We start from the raw sequence: 18,570 nt of genomic DNA, 5'->3' as shown, positions 1-18,570 counted from the left end.
AAGAAGGACGATTCAGGGAACTATAGGCCAGTCAGTCTTACTTCGGTTCCTGGAAAAATCATGGAAGGGATCCTTAAGAAATCCATTTTGAGGCACTTGGAAGAGAAGAAAGTGATCAGGAATAGTCAGCATGGATTCACAAAGGGCAAGTCGTGCCTGACCAACCTGATTAGCTTCTATGATGAGGTAACTGGCTCGGTGGACATGGGAAAGTCAGTGGATGTGATATACCTTGACTTTAGCAAGGCTTTTGATTCGGTCTCCCACAATATTCTTGCCAGCAAGTTAAGGGAATGTGGATTGGATAAATGGACGGTAAGATGGATAGAAAGATGGCTAGAAGGCCGGGCCCAGCGGGTAGTGATCAATGGCTCGATGTCAGGATGGCGGTCGGTTTTTAGTGGAGTGCTGCAAGGTTCGGTTTTAGGATCGGTTTTGTTCAATATCTTTATTAGTGGCCTGGATGAGGGGATGGATTGCACCCTCAGCAAGTTTACGGATGACACTAAGCTGGGGGAGAGGTAGATACGCTTGAGGGCAGAGAGGGCAGTGACTTAGACAAATTGGAGGATTGGGCCACAGGAAATCTGATGACGTTCAAGAAGGACAAGTGCAGAGCCCTACACTTGGGATGGAAGACTCCCAAGCACTGTTACAGGTTGGGGACCGACTGGCTAAGTAGCATTTCTGCGGAAAAGGATCTTGAGATTACAGTGGATGAGAAGCTGGATATAAGTCAACAGTGTGTCCTTGGCAACAGACTAATGGCGTACTAGGGTGCATTAGAAGGCGCATTTCCAGCAGATCCAGAGAAGTGATTATTCCCCTTTATTTGGCTCTAGTGAGGCCGCATCTGGAGTATTCCAGTTTTGGGCCCCCCCACTACAGAAGGGATGTAGACGCATTGGACAGAGTCCAGTGGAGGGCAACAAACATGATTAGGGGGCTGAGGCACATGACTTATGAGGAAGGTTGAGGGAACTGGTCTTATTTAGTCTATAGAAGAGAATATTTGGGGAGGGGAGTAGATTTGATAGCTGCCTTCAACTACCTGAAAGGCTTTCCAAAGAGGATGGAGTGAGGCTGTCCTCACTGGTGGTAGATGACAAAATGAGGTGTAATGGTCTCAAGTTGCAGTGGGGGAGTCAGGTTGGACATTAGGGAAACATATATCACTGGGAGAGTGGGGAAGCACTGGAATGGGTTACCTAGGCCTGGTCTATACTAGGGCCATAGTCCGAAATAACCCCTATGTTCAAATGTGTAAGCAGTGTGTCCACACTACCAAGCCCATTATTTCAATACAAGGGGCTATGAAATTCAAACGCTGTACTCCTGCTTTTCATGGCTTAGTTCTGCATTGAGCAATTGAGCAGGGGATTGGACTCGATGACCTTCTGGGGTCTCTTCCAACCCTAGTCTATGATAATGTAATGCAGGGCTACTCAACTTTGGAAGCCCCGGGGGCCACAATGATACTCTCAGCACATGAAGAGGGCCGCAACTTAAGCGTGGTTGCATATACATGCAAATATATATGCAAATAACCTTTCACACTGATGCATGAATACAAAGATTAAGGCAGGACTACACAAGACACAGGCCCCATTTAAGTCAGTACTGCTGATATTAATAAAATGCAGTATTTATCTGATTTCCACCCATATGACAGCACTTTGAATGAGTAATGACAGTCCAGGAATTTAACCACTAAAATGCTTATCAACAGAAGACCAGGGGCAGCCCGTGAGCCTAGGCAAACTAGGCAGTTGTCTAGGGCGCCGCTGGCCCAGGCGCCTGATGATGACGTCATGCCCATTGATGGCTGTGCAGGCGGGGGTGCCGATCGCACCTTCCACCTGGGGCGCCAGCTGCTGCAGCCGGCCTCGGGCCACTCCTGAAGAAGACCATTATATTGACGACTTTTTTGTTTTGACTCCCACCCACGGGCTGCGTGTTGAGCCCTGTGTAAACCCAAACCACACTATGGGCCACAAACAAACAGGTCACGGGCCACATGTTGAGTAGCCCTGATGTAATGGATTCCGAAAACTTGACCTACAAGGAAAGGTTGAAAAAAACTGGGCATGTTTTGTTTTGAGAAAAGACATACAATGCGTTTGAGAAAAAACTGGGCATGTTTTGCTTTGGGGGTGGGATAGCTCAGTGGTTTGAGCATTGGCCTGCTAAACCCAGGGTTGTGAGTTCAATCCTTGTGGAGGCCATTTAGGGATTTGGGGCAAAAATTTGTCAGGGATGGTACTTGGTCCTGCTGTGAAGGCAGGGGACTGGACTCGATGACCTTTCAAGGTCCCTTCCAGTTCTAAGAGATAGGCAATCTCCATTTAAAAAAAAAAAAAACCTGAGTGGGAATTCTGGTAACAGTCTTCAAATATACTAAGAACTGTTATAAGAGGAGGGCGATCAATCTTCTGTCTGCCAAAGGGAGGACAAGAAATAATTGACTTAATCTGAAGCAAGGGAGATTTAGGTTAGATTTGAGGAAAAAACCCTTTCTAACTATAAGGATAGCTCTGGAATAGGTTTCCAGTGCAGGCTGCAGATCCCTCGTATTGGCCATTTTTAAGTACAGGTTAAACAAACACCTATTTAGGTGTCATGGGCGGTGAGTATAAGAGGCAAGGGAAGGCACTACCTTTCCTAGGTCTTAGTGCTCAACCCCTCCCCTCTTCCTAGTCCTGTTCTGAACCTTCTTCCAGGCTCCCATAACTGGCTGCTGCCTGGTGAGTCTTTGATCTAGTACAGTGGCTCCCAACCTTTTCCAGCATACAGACCCTGTGATGGGCCCCGCTGCCCCTGCTTGCTTTAGGAAATGGACTTATGGGCACAAATATACATAACTCAAAGATGCTCGAGACAAACTGCCTCATGTAATCTTTCAGTCTTCAGGTCTTAATCTCTGGGTCTCTCTCTCTTGTTTTGTGAGTGTAAGTTAGAGATACAGGTACAGAATGGCTTATGGATGTAAATGTGCCATGGAAAGCCTCAAGGGTTTCGAATGCTGGGAGGCCTCAGTGCCTGGGCAACCCTATATCAACAGTCCCTTTTGTCCTTTAAGTTTCAGCAGCAGTTGGTCGTAGGAAGTCATGTGATCTCCCGAACTGGTAGGAACTGGACAGGGAACTTCTCATGCAAAGTGGAATCTATAAAACAATGAGGAGCTTGGCAGTGTCTGTGTCTTTGTCTGGCATGGCACTCCCAAGAGAGTGAACCAGAGACCCCAGGGAAAGGTTTTGGAGGCGTGGCTGGAAAAAGAGGAGTTTTAGGGCGAGTTTACAATACATTTGTACTGAGGGTTTAGTGTTAGAAGTCGCTAAGCATTGTTTGTGATTTTAAATTCGTAATCTACTTTGCTCTGCCTGTTCTCACTTGTTACCATTGAAATCCAACTGCTCGTACTTAATACAATCACTTTTACTTAGTATCAAGCCTAGTGTAAATAATTGTTACCTGGGGGAGCAAACACTGTGTACATCCTCCTTTCATTGCTAAACAGGGCTTACCTAAATAATTCCTTTGGGGTTCTGATCCCATTCGGGGACTGGTATCCCAGGAAAGCTGAGCCCCAAACTGCATTTTCCTTGGACCTGAAAAGTTTCAGTGACTGTACTGCTCCTCGAGGGGCAGTGATCGCAGCTCTGTGCGTTGGTTGGGGGGAATAGGGAGCTGGCCCAGCAAGACAGGGCAATGAGAAGCCCCAAAGAGCAGGAAGGCGAGTAGCAGTGGCTTTGTCAGCCCCCAGGAAGCCACCCTAAGTGGTCTTCTACGACCACAGCCAATCACAGATCCCTTTTCAATCTATTAAAATTGGACAGACCCCCCAAGCAATATAGCTATGCCTGCAGCCTGCACGTCTCTCGGACTGCACTGCTTCCGAGCTGCATCCCTCAGCCCCCTCGGGAAGCAACGTGGGCTGAGGGACTTGCTGGCTGCTGGCACGGAGCTTCTCAGCTCCCTGGGCGTTGAGAATCTCTGTGCCAGCAGCCAGTACATCCCTCAGCCCATGCTGCTTCATGAGTCGTGGGAAGCAACGCGGGCTGAAGGACATGCTGGCTGCGAGAGGCTCCATACATTTATTTTAATTTCTATTTTAAACTTTCCGTGGACCCCCTACAGTACCATCACAGACCACCAGGGGCCCGCAGACCACAGGCTGGGAACCACAGCTCCAGTAACTTAAGAGTGAAAAAGCCTTTCCCCTTGCCAGACAGATTAGTAGAACATTTTTATTGTTAAAGAGCCATTCAAGTGGTAATGAGGCCATTAAACAGGCATTTGCCAACCCCCACACATAGATAGTGTCAGTGTCTGAATTTGCAGATAAATAGTTGTGCATTATGTATTTACTCAGAACATAATAGGCTACAGGTCCCTATCTAACATTCACTTTCAAATATGTCATTAGTGTGTTGCTGGAGATGATAAAAATCATATCATTAAAATACCCTTGTATAGATATTTAGATGCACAATCTAAGCATACATCTTTAGTCTGCAATGCTTGGGTCTTTGGACATATTTTTAAAATAATTCCTTCAAAAGTCCACCTCTATCTAAAACACACTTTTTAGTTAATTTCTATTGTACACAAATTTTGCTTCCAAAGTTTTCTGTCTTTTTTTGCCATCCCTGCCCATTTAATTTTTCTGCCTTCACCGCTACCCCCACTCCCTCTTTATCCCTTTAAAGGCTCTCTTAACTTCTGACTATTAAGAAAGGAAAACTATTTGATTAGCTAGTTTTGAGAGAACCCTTCAGCAAAATCAGTAGCTTAATAAGACAAGTCCTGTGTTATGCCTAAAATATTTGAAAACATATTTTAAAGTTGGTGAAATTTCAGAAACATGTCTTTATGGAGATTACACCTAGACTATGTATACACTGCGCATAGTTGTGCAAGAAGATATGCAAATGCGGCGTGGTGATGAATATTGCTGCACCTCATTTGCATACCTAATGAGCCACCATTTTGTGCAAGGGGCTTTTGCACAAGAAAGAGCTGTCTACACTGCTCCTTCTTGTGCAAAAGCCCCCTCTTGCGCAGGAGCTGTTCTTCCTGAAAATAAGTGGCAGACTGGATCTTGCGCAAGAGGGGGGTTTTGCGCAAGAAGGAACAAGTGTAGATATGGCTTCATTAGGTATGCAAACGAGGCATGGCAACATTCATCACCGTGCCTCATTTGCATATCTTCTTGCGCAACAATGCGCAGTGTAGATGTAGCCCTAGGCTTTGTCTACACTGCAAGGTTTTTGCGCGAGACGCTTTTTGTGGAAGAGATCTTCAGCAAAAAAGTCTTGCACAAAAGCATGTCCACACCTCAAAGCGCACCGCAAAAGTGCTGTGGTTTTGTGCAAGAGAGCGTCTACACTGCATGGACACTCTTGCACAAGAAAGCTCTGATGGCCATTCACGGAATGGCCATCACAGCACCCGTGCTTTTTCTGATAGGCTCTTTTTGCACGAGAAACCCCTGCTGAGTGTCCACACACACCTTTTTGTGCAAGAACTCTTGTGCAAAAAGGAGTTATTCCTGATGGGGAGAGGAATAACTCTACTGGCAAAACATGCTTGAGGTGTGGACGCTCCGCGGGTTCTTGTGCAAAAACCCTGTGGTGTAGACATAGCCATAGTATATTAGTGTTCCCTTTCTCTAAACCCAGTGAATGGTGTTATGAACACCGTAAACCTCTGCTGGGATATGTAAAAATTAATTGGGGTCTGGGCTAGTGCTAAGGGGTGAGCCACAGCAGGCATTGCCCTTTAAGAATATTTTTCCCCTTTGTCCTGGCAGCCTTGAAAGATTTTGTCTTCTCACCTGTTTTGTAAAAACACTTTCAGGGTCAAATCACTTTCCCCCTCCCTAGAAGCTGCTGCTGAAGACAGCATGTAATGCTGATTCAACTAAAACCAGTAAACAACAAACAGGGGTGGGTATAATTGTATTCATCACCTGCTCATTAATATTCATTGTTTGGGAGTTAACATGACTAAATAAGATTTTAGGGAAAGTAGTGATAGACATGTGAATTAAGATACTAAAATAGATAAAAGGGTGCAATTGGTACCATATTGTTGCCATTCAGAACATTGTGTTGGTGGCCTGGGGTTAACGTGTGTGGGCAATAAAGCAGTTCTGTTTACCCCTTCCACTCCTGGGTCGCCTGTTTCTTCTCTAACAACCTCTGTGACAACTACAGACTAAAATAAGGCAGAAGTTTCTAACAGTGATGATAATTAAAACTACAACAATTTACCCAGGGACGTGAAGGATTCTACATCAGCATTTCTCAGCCAGTGGTACGAGTACCCTTAAGGTACTTGAGAGCAGTCTGGGGCATACGTCAACACAACTGAAACTTGGAGAAAACAATTTTTGTTTTAAGTTTTACAGCGCTTTATTATTTTTGTACTTTTTACACCCAAAAATTTCATCACCCACCTGACTACGATTAAGTTGTTTAAACAAATGTGCTGCAATGGTAGAAAAAATGTTGCGTGTCTGAAAATTGTAGGTACTGGGGGTACTTCTAATTTTTTTTTGAAAAGGGTTTACTTTGTTTAAAAAAAGGTTGAGAAACACTGTTCTACATCACTTGGAGTCTCTCAATCAAGACTAGATGCCTTTCTAAAAAATCTGGTCTAGCACAACAGAAGTTAAGTGCCTGATGCAGTTTACTGGATGAAGTTCTGTGGCCTGTATTACAAAGGAGGTCTGACTAGATGACCATTATGGTCCCTTGAGAGTTTCAAATCTGTTAATCTGATCCACATAAGAAGAAATTGCCTGAAATACAGCCTTTCAATGGGAAGGAGAAATTGGGAAAGCAACCTGGAAGGGGGGCAAAAGAGAGCGTGTGTGAGAGAGACAGGCTTTGTGACCTAGATTGAGTGTGTGTGGCCCACAGACAGTGTGTGTAAAACAGTGACTCAGAGTGTGTGTGCTGGCTGCTGCTAGATAAGCTTCTGAGAGAAGCCATGCTCTGTCTCTTTAAGACAGAGAAAGCTGTCCTGCTCTGCCCTGTCCCTCCCCCAGTGCCTTACCATGTCTGAGTCTATTATGTCTGCACCAAGCTTATCCAAAATGCTGAGTCATACAAGTTGCATCTTTTATGCCCTGCTCATTCTGATGAGAAACTTTGTGTTTTAGGGTGACCTCAAGAAACTGGAGGATGCCAGCTCTTACCTGAACCTGCCTTCTATTAAAGGCCTGTCAGAGGCAAAGCCTCTTTCTGGTTCCTCATTCCGAGTGAGCGGGAGCATGGCTTCTATGAGCACTTCTTCCCGGGACAGCTTCCAAATCTCCACCCTTGTCTGCTCCACCAAATTAACCCAGAATGGTATGTAGGAGGCTTCTGCTCTCAGCTGATGTGCACACCACGGCCCTCTGTGTGACACTTTTGTAGTACTCCCGCATGCCCATGTGTGCACTGCTACACATGCTGTATTCACTTGCTACACAGCTGTACGGGTGCCCACCCTGCACACAGCTGCACACTCCATCACGCCTGTGCAAATACGCACGCTGACATTAACAGCATTAATGGAATGTCTGAAGTGTCACCTGGTGACAGTGAGGGAATTCTGAGGAACAGCTCTAAAGCACCCTGTTCCTGGGGACACATCGCTGGACAAGCTCTTATACACACCCAGAGCATTGGCACGGGATTTCTGGCAAATCATACAGTAATTAAATCCAAACAGATCCTCGACTAACATTAATGATAGACAACGAGAAGTCCTGTGGCACCTTCTAGACTAACAGCTGACAAAGTGGGTCTTTGCCCACGAAAGCTTATGCTCCAATACATCTGTTAGATTCAGACTAACATGGCTACCCCTCTGATAGTAGAGTAACGAAGTGCCCTAAAGTGAGAAAACATGAACGGTAAACTGGCCGTATTGCGAAAAGTGGCTGTCTAAATAGGGCTCGGGCTGCATGGCAGGTGATTTGACTCCAGATGAAGGAAATAGAAGTTTGTGCCTGAATGTGAGATGCAAGCAGGGCTATTTCTTGCTGATGCACTGTCAGCAATGAAAACAGTGCTCTTAGAATGTAAGTACCAATTCCATGAATACTGCATGGGCCAGAAAAGACCCCAGTTGTGTTGCCCAAAACTGGACTGGCTCTTCCTGGTTCATGCAAATAGACTTCAGCCCACTCTACCAGAAGTAAGCTGGCTTTCTAAAGTCATAAGTGTGTAGAACAGTAAAACCATTCTATCCTAGAATCCTAGGGCTGGAAGAGACCTCAGGAGGTCATCGACTCCAGCCTCCTGCCCTAAATGATTCCAGCCAGGACTCTGTCAAGCTAGGACTTAAAAGCCTCTAGGGATGGAGATTTCATCCCCTCCCTAGGGAACCCAGCCCAGTACTTCCCCACCCTCCTAGGGAAATGGTTTTTCCTAATATCCAATCTAGACCTCTCCACTTTAACTTGAGCCCATTGCTCCTTGTTCTGCCGTCCGTCACTGCTGAGAACAGCCTCTCTCCATCCTCTTTGGAACCTCCCTTCAGGAAGTTGAAGGCTGCTATCAAATCCCCCCTCACTCTTCGCTTCTGCAGACTAAACAAGCCCCAATCCCTCAGCCTCTCCTCATAGTTCATGTGCTCCAGCTCCCTAATCATTTTGGTTGCCCTTCACTGGACCCGCTTCAATGCATTCACATCCTTTCTATAGTGGCAGGCCCAGAACTGGACACAATACTCCAGATGTGGCCTTTGCAATGCTGAATAAAGGGGAATAATCACTTTTCCAGATCTGTGGGAAATGCTCCTCCTGATGCACCCTAATATGCCGTTAGCCTTTTTGGCTATAAGGGCACACTGTTGACTTATATCCAGCTTCTCATCCATTATAATCCCCAGGTCCTTTTCTGCTGAACAGCTGCCTAGTCAGTTGGACCCCAGTCCTTGGACTTATTCTATCCCAAGGGCAGGACTCTACACTTGTCCTTGTTGAACCTCATCAGATTTCTTTTGGTCCAATCCTCCAATTTGTCTGGGTCACTCTGCATCCTATTTACCTCTTCCCCTAGCTTAGTGTCGTCTGTGAACTTGAACTTGCTGAGGGTGCAATCCATCCCCTCATCCAGATCATTAAAGATGTTGAACAAAACTGGCCCTGGAACTGATCTTTGGGGCACTCAGATTGAGACCAACCACCAAGCAGATAACAAGCCATTGAGCACTACCCATTGGGCCTGACAGTCTAGCCAGCTTTCTGTCCATCTTACAGTCCATTTATCCAATCCATGGTTCCTTAACTTGCTGGCAAGAATATTGTGGGAGACCGTATCAAAAGCCTTGCTAAAGTCAAGGTCTATCACATCCACTGACTTCCTCGTGTCCCTAGAGCCAGTTACCTCATCAGAAAAACTAATCAGATTGGTCAGGCACGACTTGCCCTTGGTGAATCCATGTGACTATTCCTGATCACTTTCCCCTCTTCCAAGTGCTTCGCAATGGATTCCTTCAGGATCCCTCCATGATTTTTCTGGGGACTGAGGTGAGGCTGGCCAATCTGCAGTTCTCTGGATCGTCCTTCTTCCCTTTTTAAAAGATGAGCCCTATATTTGCCTTTTTCCACTAGTCTAGGACCTACCCCAATGGCCACGATATAGCAAAGATAAGGGCCAAAAGCTCCACAACGACATTTGCCAACTCCCTCAGTACTCTTGGATGCATCAGATCTAGCCCCATGATTTTGTGTATGTCCAGCTTTTCTAAACAGCTCTTCACCTGTTCTCTCTCAGAGACTCTAAGGTCAGAAGGGACCATTCTGATCATCTAGCCTGACCCCCTGCACAGCGCAGGCCACAGAATCTCACCTAGAATAATCCTCTCACCTATGTCTCAGATACTGAAGCCTTCTAATACTTTGAAGGCCCCAAGATGCAGAGAATCCTCCAGCTGTGATCTGTGCCCCATGCTACAGAGGAAGGCGAAAAACCTCCAGGGCCTCTGCCAATCTACCCTGGAGGAAAATTCCTTCCCGACCCGAAATATGGCGATCAGCTAAACCCTGAGCATGTGGGCAAGACTCACCAGCCAGACACCCAGAAAGTTCTCTATAGTAACTCCTGTCATCCCTCCACTGACCTATTTCCCACTGATAGTGAATGGTCAATTACTTACCAAGATCCTGTTATCTCATCAAACCATCCCCTTCAGAAACCCATCTAGTTTAATCTTGAAGCCAGATAGATCGTTTGCCCCCACTACTTCCCTTGGAAGGCCGTTCCAGAACCTCACTCCTCTAATGGTTAGAAACCTTCGTCTAATCTCAAGTCTAAACTTCCTACTAGCCAGCTTATATCCATTTGTTCTTGTGTCCACATTGGTATTAATCTTAAATAATTCCTCTCCCTCCCTGGTATTTATCCCTCTAATATATTTAAAGAGTGCAATCATGTCCCCCCTCAGCCTTCTTTTGGTTAAGGTAAACAAGCCAAGCTCCTTAAGTCTCCTTTCATAAGACAGGTTTTCCATTCCTCGGATCATCCTAGTGGCCCTTCTTTGTACCTGTTCCAGTTTGAATTCATCCTTCTTAAACATGGGAGACCAGAACTGCACACAGTATTCCAAACGGGGTCTCACCAATGCCTTGTATAATGCCACTACCACCTCCTTATCTCTACTGGAAATACCTCGCCTAATACATCCCAAGACCGTATTAGCCTTTTTCACGGCCATGTCACAATGGCGTCTCATAGTCATCCTATAATCAACCAGGACTCCAAGGTCCTTCTCCTCCTCCGTTACTTCCAACTGATGTGTCCCCAGCTTATAACTAAAATTCTTGTTATTAATCCCTAAATGCATAACCTTACACTTCTCACTATTAAATTTCATCCTATTGCTATCACTCCAATTTACAAGATCATCCAGATCTTCCTGTATGATATCCTGATCCTTTTCTGAATTGGCAATAGCTCCCAACTTTGTGTCATCCGCAGATTTTATCAGGACACTTCCACTTTTGGTGCCAAGGTCAGCGATAAAAAGATTAAATAAAATTGGCCCCAAAACTGATCCCTGAGGAACTCCGCTAGTAACCTTCCTCCAACCTGACAGTTCACCTTTCAATATAACCCGCTGTAGTCTCCCCTTTAACCAGTTGCTTATCCACCTCTCAACTTTCATATTAATCCCTATCTTTTCCAATTTAACCAATAATTCCCCATGTGGTACTATATCAAATGCCTTACTAAAGTCGAGGTAGATTAGATCCACTGCATTTCCTTTATCTAAAAACTCTGTTACTTTCTCAAAAAAGGAGATCAGGTTGGTTTGTCACGATCTACCTTTTGTAAAACTATGTTGTAATTTGTTCCAATTGCCATTAGCCTCAATGTCTCTAACTACTTTCTCCTTCAAAATTTTTTCCAAGATCTTGCATACTACATATGTCAAACTAACAGGGCTATAGTTATCCGAGTCGCTTTTTTCCCCTTTCTTAAAAATAGGAACTATATTAGCAATTCTCCAGTCAAATGGTACAACCCCTGAGCTTAGAGATTTATTAAAAATTTTTGCTAATGGACTTGCTAGTTCATGTGCCAGTTCCTTTAATATTCTTGGATGAAGACCATCAGGGCCCCCCGATTTACTCCCATTAAGCTGTTCAAGTTTGGCTTTTACCTCGGATATGGTAATATCTACCTCCACATCCTTAGTCCCATTTGTTATGTTACCATTATCCCTAAGTTCTTCATTAGCCTCATTAAAGACTGAAGCAAAGTATTTGTTTAAATATTGGGCCATTCCTAGATTATCCTTAACCTCCACTCCATCCTTAGTAATTAGCGGTCCTACTTCTTCTTTTGTTTTTTTCCCTATTTATATGACTATAAAACCTTTTACTATTGGTTTTAATTCCCTTTGCAAGGTCCAACTCTACCTGACTTTTAGCCTTTCCCACTTTGTCCCTACATGCTCCAACCTCAATAAGGTAGCTTTCTTTACTGATCCCTCCCATTTTCCACTCCTTATATGCTTTCTGCTTTTTCTTAATCACCTCTCTGAGATGCTTGCTCATCCAGCTTGGTCTAACACACCTGCCTATACATTTTTTCCCTTTTCTTGGGAAACAGGCTTCTGACAACTTCTGCAACTTTAACTTAAAATAATTCCAGGCCTCCTCCACCTCAAGATCCATAATTTCTTTAGTCCAATCAACTTCCCTAACTAATTTCCTTAATTTATTAAAGTTAGCCCTTTTGAAATCAAAAACCCTAGTCTCAGATTTATTTTTGTTTATCCTTCCATTTAATTTGAACTGAATTAGCTCATGATCACTCGAGCCAAGGTTGTCTCCTACAACCATTTCATCTATGAGGTCCTCGCTACTCACCAAAGCCAAATCTAAAATAGTATCCCCCCTTGTTGGTTCAGCAACTACTTGATGAAGGAATTCATCAGCTATTGCATCTAGGAAAATCTGAGCCCTATTATTATTACTAGCACTTGTTCTCCAGTCTATATCTGGAAAGTTGAAATCTCCCATGATTACGCCGTTTCCATGAGTATTTACTTCATTAAAAACATTAAAGAGGTCTCTATCCATATCCAAATTGGATCCTGGTGGTCTGTAACACACCCCAAGCACTATCCCAGGGGAGGATCTGATAGTTTTCTTCCCCAATGTGATTTTTGCCCAAACAGACTCCGTCTTCTCCATTCCATCACTTTTTATTTCTTTACAATCTACCTCATCTTTGATATACAATGCGACTCCACCACCTTTACCCTTATTCCTGTCTTTCCTAAACAGCACATACCCTTCAATACCTGTACTCCAGTCATGCCTAGTATTCCACCATGTTTCTGTTATTCCTATAATATCTGGTTTCACTTCCTGGACCAATAGCTCTAGTTCCTCCTTTTTGTTACCTAGGCTCCTCGCATTGGTGTACAAACATCTTAATTTTTGCTGTTTGGCCTCATTCACATTCTTTACCCAATTTGGCCCGGACATTGTACCTCCAATATGACCTATTAGACTAGTATCCACCCTACCCTTCCTCATGTACATTCTCCTACCCCCAGCTATATCCTTTCTTACTTCGTTTTCCTCCCTCTCAGTGTTAAAATCCGGCGTAGAGATTACCTGGACATCTCCCAACCGTCTCCCCCAAATTCCTTGTTTAAAGCTCTCTTAATCAGTTGAGCCAGACTCCACCCTAGAAGTCTATTTCCCTTCCTACTTAGGTGAAGTCCATCCCGAGAGAACAGTCCTCTGTCCATAAATGCCTCCCAGTGACCATACATCCCAAAGCCCTCCTTATAGCACCACTGCCTAAGCCATCTATTGATCATCATAATCCTGTCACATCTTAGTTGCCCGTCTCTTGGAACAGGCAGAATCCCACTAAAGATCACCTGCGCCTCAGTTTCCTTGAGCGTCCTCCCCCGCCTAGCACAGTCTCCCTTAATTCGTTCCAGCGAAAATCTAGCCGTATCATTTGTTCCTACATGAAGGATAATCAATGGATTCCTTCCTGCTCCCTTAATCCTCTTCAACCTCAGTTCCACATCCCGTATCTTAGCACCTGGCAGACAGCACACCCTTCTATTCTCTGGATCAGCTCTGGTTTCAGGCCTGTCTATTCTTCTCAATAAGGAGTCCCCAATCACATAGACCTGCCTTTTCCTAGTGGCAGTGCGATTCTCTGGTCTATCTCTTGGTTCCTCTGGCTGCAAGTCCTTGCCATTCCTATTTTCCCTTGTAATCCTCTTTAACCCATCCTGTATCCTCCTAATGCTCATTATTGGTGTTGTCTCCATTAACTCTTCCCGCTTATCTATGGAACTAGCCACTCTTCTCTTCTTCCTCACCCTTCCATCTTCATTATCTACCTGCTGTACCCCTTTTTCATTCTCCAGCTCCGCATACCTGTTCTTGAGCTCTATTTTTCCTTCACTGACCCATCTTTTCCTCTGCCTGGTTCTCTTTCTCCACCCAGGGCTGCCCACCTCCTTCCCTTACTGTGTTTGCTTAGTGTGGTAGTCTGGTAGCTGACCTTTTCTGGGGAACAAAAAAAAAAAAGCAAGCATTGAGTACTTCAGCTTTTCCCATATCATCTGTCACTAGGGGTGTGTCTAAACTACATGGCTCCATCGATGGAGCCACATAGATTAGGCTGATCGGCAAAGGGAAATGAAGGAGGTCAGCACAGTGGCTCTCCTGGTGGATTACCGCATGCATCAGAGCATGCTACAATCTAAGGGGGAAACCAGCACCCCTTATCATGGCCCCTCGACCAGAGCCTGGGCGTCATCCTCAGCATTCTTGGCTCAGGTGCCAATTGTGGATATCTGTAGGGCGGCCACGTGGTCATCAGTACACATTCACCACACATTCCGCAATCACACAGCAAGCTAGGCAGGACACGGCAGTGGGGACAGCTGTGTTGCAATCAGTCTTGGTCTAGACTTCCGACCCCACCTCCATGGTTATGGCTTGAAAAATCACCTAATGGAATGGACATAAGCAAGCACTCTTAAGAAGAAAAGACGGTTACTTACCTCGTAACTGTTGTTCTTCGAGATGTGTTGCTTAAGTTATGTCCATTCCAATTCTGCCCGCCTCCCCTTCGTTGGATTATCCTGAGTGGGGTTGGGGCCAGCAGGGGCATATATGCACGGCTATACCGGTGCCACTCTAGGGCACTCCCTGCCTGGCCTAACGCATACTGCTAAGAGTAAAAAAGTTCCGGCAGTCGTGCACACACCTAGTAGAAGGGACATAAGCAACACATCTCGAAGAACAACAGTTACGAGGTAGAGTAACCATCTTTAGGATAATTTTACTAACTGATCATAACATACTGTAACAGAATTACCTAATCAATCATACCCCACCACCTTCATTGAGCTACACCTAGCAACATCAATTATACAGCAGACAAACAGTGACAAACCAGACAGATCACATGGACAAACACTAGGAATGTGAGGACAATAGTCATAGAATGTGGATTCCACAACTTGAACTATTGGTAGACAGTTTCTTGCCAGACTAAATGCTGTTAACTAAGTTCTCTACCCATCTTGATATTTATCTGGTGACGGGGGCTGTTAGGACAGGATCCTCTTCTCCAGCCTAGTGGGACACTATTGTAATGCAATTTAGATGGAATATGAGGCTGACTCCAGGCTTTACAGCTAATGGCTGCTGCTCTGCTGCAGAAGTTGGCTTTCATTTAGGCCTACCAATATGGCTACAGAAAAACCATAGTTACAATCCCACAGGCTTCTGCCTTTTCAGAATTAACCACACAACCTTAACTTAGCCCCTTCCAGGTATCCTCTCAGATACAGCTATTGGTTACAGTATACAAGCACCTACGTGTCAGCATCCATGGGCAGCCTCTTGCCTGTGTGGAAAATGCTTGGGGAAACTGCAAAGGGCCAAGCCAGGGTCTGGAGTGAGAAGCAAGAGCCATGACTCAATCCAGAGGTCAGGAACTGGAGCAAGCAGGGTAGGAGGGAAGGGAGGGGTTGAGGCAGGGGCAGGACAGAGGCAAAGCTGTGTGCAAGGCAGGAGCAATAGGGACAACGTAATGAGCAGGAACAGTGCTGGGCATGAGCACTGAAGCCAGCGAGCTGCTGTTGCAGGCTTCAGAGCCAGCTTGCCAGACCCTGGGGTTACAGGTAAACGTACAAGAGTCCACACTGATACAGTCCAGAAAATAAAGAGGAATCCTGTCACCTTAAAAACCAACAGATCTATCTGGGCATCACCAGTGGTGGGCAGAAGCCACTGCATCAGATGCCTGACAGCATGACAGCCAGCAGGGAATTCCCAGCACAGATGGGCCCCATTCTCCTCTCGCCTCACGGCCATTCCCCTGACCTCTGTGCAATCACCCCTGACTGGTGCAGGCGGGAGTGGAGGATCACAGCACAGTCACTCCTGCCAGGGCCAGCCAGCCACTTTCCTCAGGGGACCATTTTCTGTGCCTCTTCATGCTGAGCTGGGCGGCGGTGGTGGGGGAGGCTGGCCTGGGGACAGGGAGGGCTGGCTGACTTGGAGGTGCAGCCAAAGGGCTCAGCCAGTGCCTGGGTTGGTAGCAAATAAGGACCAGCTGAATGAAGGAGTGTATTTCCATGCAGTTGACCTGCTGGGGCTGTTGAAGTGGCGGTCGAAGCCCAACCTCCTGGCTGGAAACCTCCAGAAGCTCATGAAGGTGGATGGAGGAGAAGTCATCAAGGTAAGAAGGATCCTTGGCAGCTTTGCTCTTCAGCGTCTCTTCTGTGTCCCGCAGAAGAGCCTAACCCCAACCCCATTCCAGACTGCTCCCACCTTCGGAAAGGTGCAGCTTTGACCACTCCCAGCCTGTCTTAAGCGCTCTCACAATTTCACCTAGGGCAAGACATTTCCCTCCGGTTTTTACTCACCACCACATGCAAGTGCCAACAACAAGCATTGCACGTGCTAGATGTTCGGAGAGCCCCACAGTGCTGCCGGGAGCATATGGGTCACTTAGGAAGCTGCCCCAGCTCTTTGTGGTGATAGCAGACTGGAGGACGGGCAGCTGATGGTCATCACAATGCATTTCTTCCTGGATATTGAATTGTATTGTTCTGACCTGGTTAAAATCCCACCACCTGTAGTCACAGCCCACTCAGCCAGCGTGTAGACGTCCCATCTGTGTTTCTACCCAGGTTCCCATTCAGGAACGTGTAGGGCTTTGGTGCGTACGTTCACTGCTCATTATGCCACTGACCAGCAGGCCAGGGCAGATGCAGCAGTTGGCAGAGCTGTACTCTGACCCCACCACCGGGGCGTAGCCGCTTGGGAAACACCCGACTGGAATGGACGTGAACAAGCTCTGGAAGAAATAAGCATTTCTGCTTCTTCCACTCTCAGTTGTTTTCTTCATTTTGAATGAACCGATCATTGAATGGGACTATGGTGAGCGTAAACACAAGAAGGAAGCTTACAAGAAGTGGAAACTTGGACAGATGACTAGGGAGGAGTATAAATCTATTGCTCGGGAATGCAGGGGAGTGATCAGGAAGGTGAAAGCACAATTGGAATTGTAGCTGGCAAGGGATGTGAAGGGGAACAAAAAGATTTCTACATGCATGTTAGCAATAAGAGGTGATCAGAGAAGGTGTGGGGGCCCTTACTGGATGAAGGAGATACCTCCCACACTAGGTTAACCTACCGACAGATGATGTGGGGACAGCTGAAGTACTCAATGCTTTCTTTGCCTCTGTCTTCACAGACAAAGTCAGCTCCCAGACAGATGCACTAGGCAACGCAGTATGGAAAGGAGGTGGATAGCCCTTGGTGGTGGTGGGGGGGGGGGGGGGGAGAAGGGGAGGGGAGAAAAAACAAAAAAAACTTCACAAGGAAGGAGCTATTTAGAAAAGCTAAACATACACAAATCCATGGGCCCGGACTTAATGCATCCAAGGGTACTGAGGGAGTTGGCAAATGTTATTGCAGAGCCTTTGGCTATTATCTTTGAAAACTTGTGGAGATTGGGAGAGATCCCGCATGATTGGAAAAAGGCAAATGTAGTGCCCATCTTTAAAAAAAGGGAAGAAGGACGATCCAGGGAACTACAGACCAGTCAGCCTCACCTCAGTCCCTGGAAAAATCATGAAGAGGATCCTCAAGGAATTCATTTTGAGGCACTTGGAAGAGGGGAAAGTGATCAGGAATAGTCAACATGGATTCACAAAGGGCAAGTCATACCTGACCAATCTGATTAGCTTCTATGATGAGGTAACTGGCTCTGTGGATATGGGAAAGTCAGTGGATATGACATACCTTGACTTTAGCAAAGGTTTTGATACCGTCTCCCACAATATTCTTGCCAGTAAGTTAAGGGAGTATGGATTGGATAAATGGACTGTAAGATGGATAGAAAGCTGGCTAGGCTTTCGGGCACAACGGGTAGTGATCAGCGGCTTGATGTCTGGTTGGTGATCAGTTTCTAGCAGAGTGCCCCAAGGATCTGTTCTTGGACTGGTTCTGTTCATCTTTATTAATTACCTGGATGAGGAGATGGATTGCACCCTCAGCAGGTCTGCAGATGACACTAAGCTAGGGGGAGAGGTAGTAGGCTGGAGGGCAGGGATAGGGGTCTAGAGTGACCTGGACAGTTTAGAGGATTGGGCCAAAAGAAATCTGATGAAGTTCAATGAAGACAAGAGTAGAGTCCTGCACTTGGGATGGAAGAATCCCAAGCATTGTTACAGGATGGGGACCAAATGGCTAAGTAGCAGTTCTGCAGAAAAGGACCTGGGGTTTATTGTGGATGAGAAGCTGGATATAAGTCAACAGTGTGCCCTTGTAACCAACAAGACTAATAGCATATTAGGGTGCATTAGGAGGAGCATTGCCAGCAGATCTAGAGAAGTGATTATTCCCCTTTATTCGGCTCTGGTGAGGCCACATCTGGAGTAGTGTGTCCAGTTCTGGGCCACCCCCACTACAGAAAGGATGTGGACGCATTGGAAAGGGTCCAGCAGAGGGTGACCAAAATGCTGAGGGGACTGGAGAGCATGACCTACGAGGAGAGGCTGAGGGAT

At 45.9% G+C, this 18,570-nt stretch overlaps 1 protein-coding gene across 6 annotated transcripts in view; it reads left to right on the top strand.

Moving 5' to 3' along the window:
* LOC102455798 (dedicator of cytokinesis protein 2-like) overlaps positions 1 to 18,570 on the top strand; it is a 427,487-nt gene that overhangs the window by 118,924 nt on the left and 289,993 nt on the right. For all 6 annotated transcript variants that reach the window (XM_089777669.1, XM_089777670.1, XM_089777667.1 and 3 more), the window contains exons 18-19: positions 7,169 to 7,358; positions 16,138 to 16,235. In XM_089777669.1, the coding sequence (XP_089633795.1) occupies positions 7,169 to 7,358; positions 16,138 to 16,235 (288 nt within the window). The remainder of the gene's footprint in view (positions 1 to 7,168; positions 7,359 to 16,137; positions 16,236 to 18,570) is intronic.

Source organism: Pelodiscus sinensis, chromosome 4, assembly GCF_052426305.1.
Source record: "Pelodiscus sinensis isolate ZL-2025 chromosome 4, ASM5242630v1, whole genome shotgun sequence".
NCBI lineage: Eukaryota > Metazoa > Chordata > Testudines > Trionychidae > Pelodiscus > Pelodiscus sinensis.
This window is presented reverse-complemented; position numbering and strand designations above follow the sequence as displayed.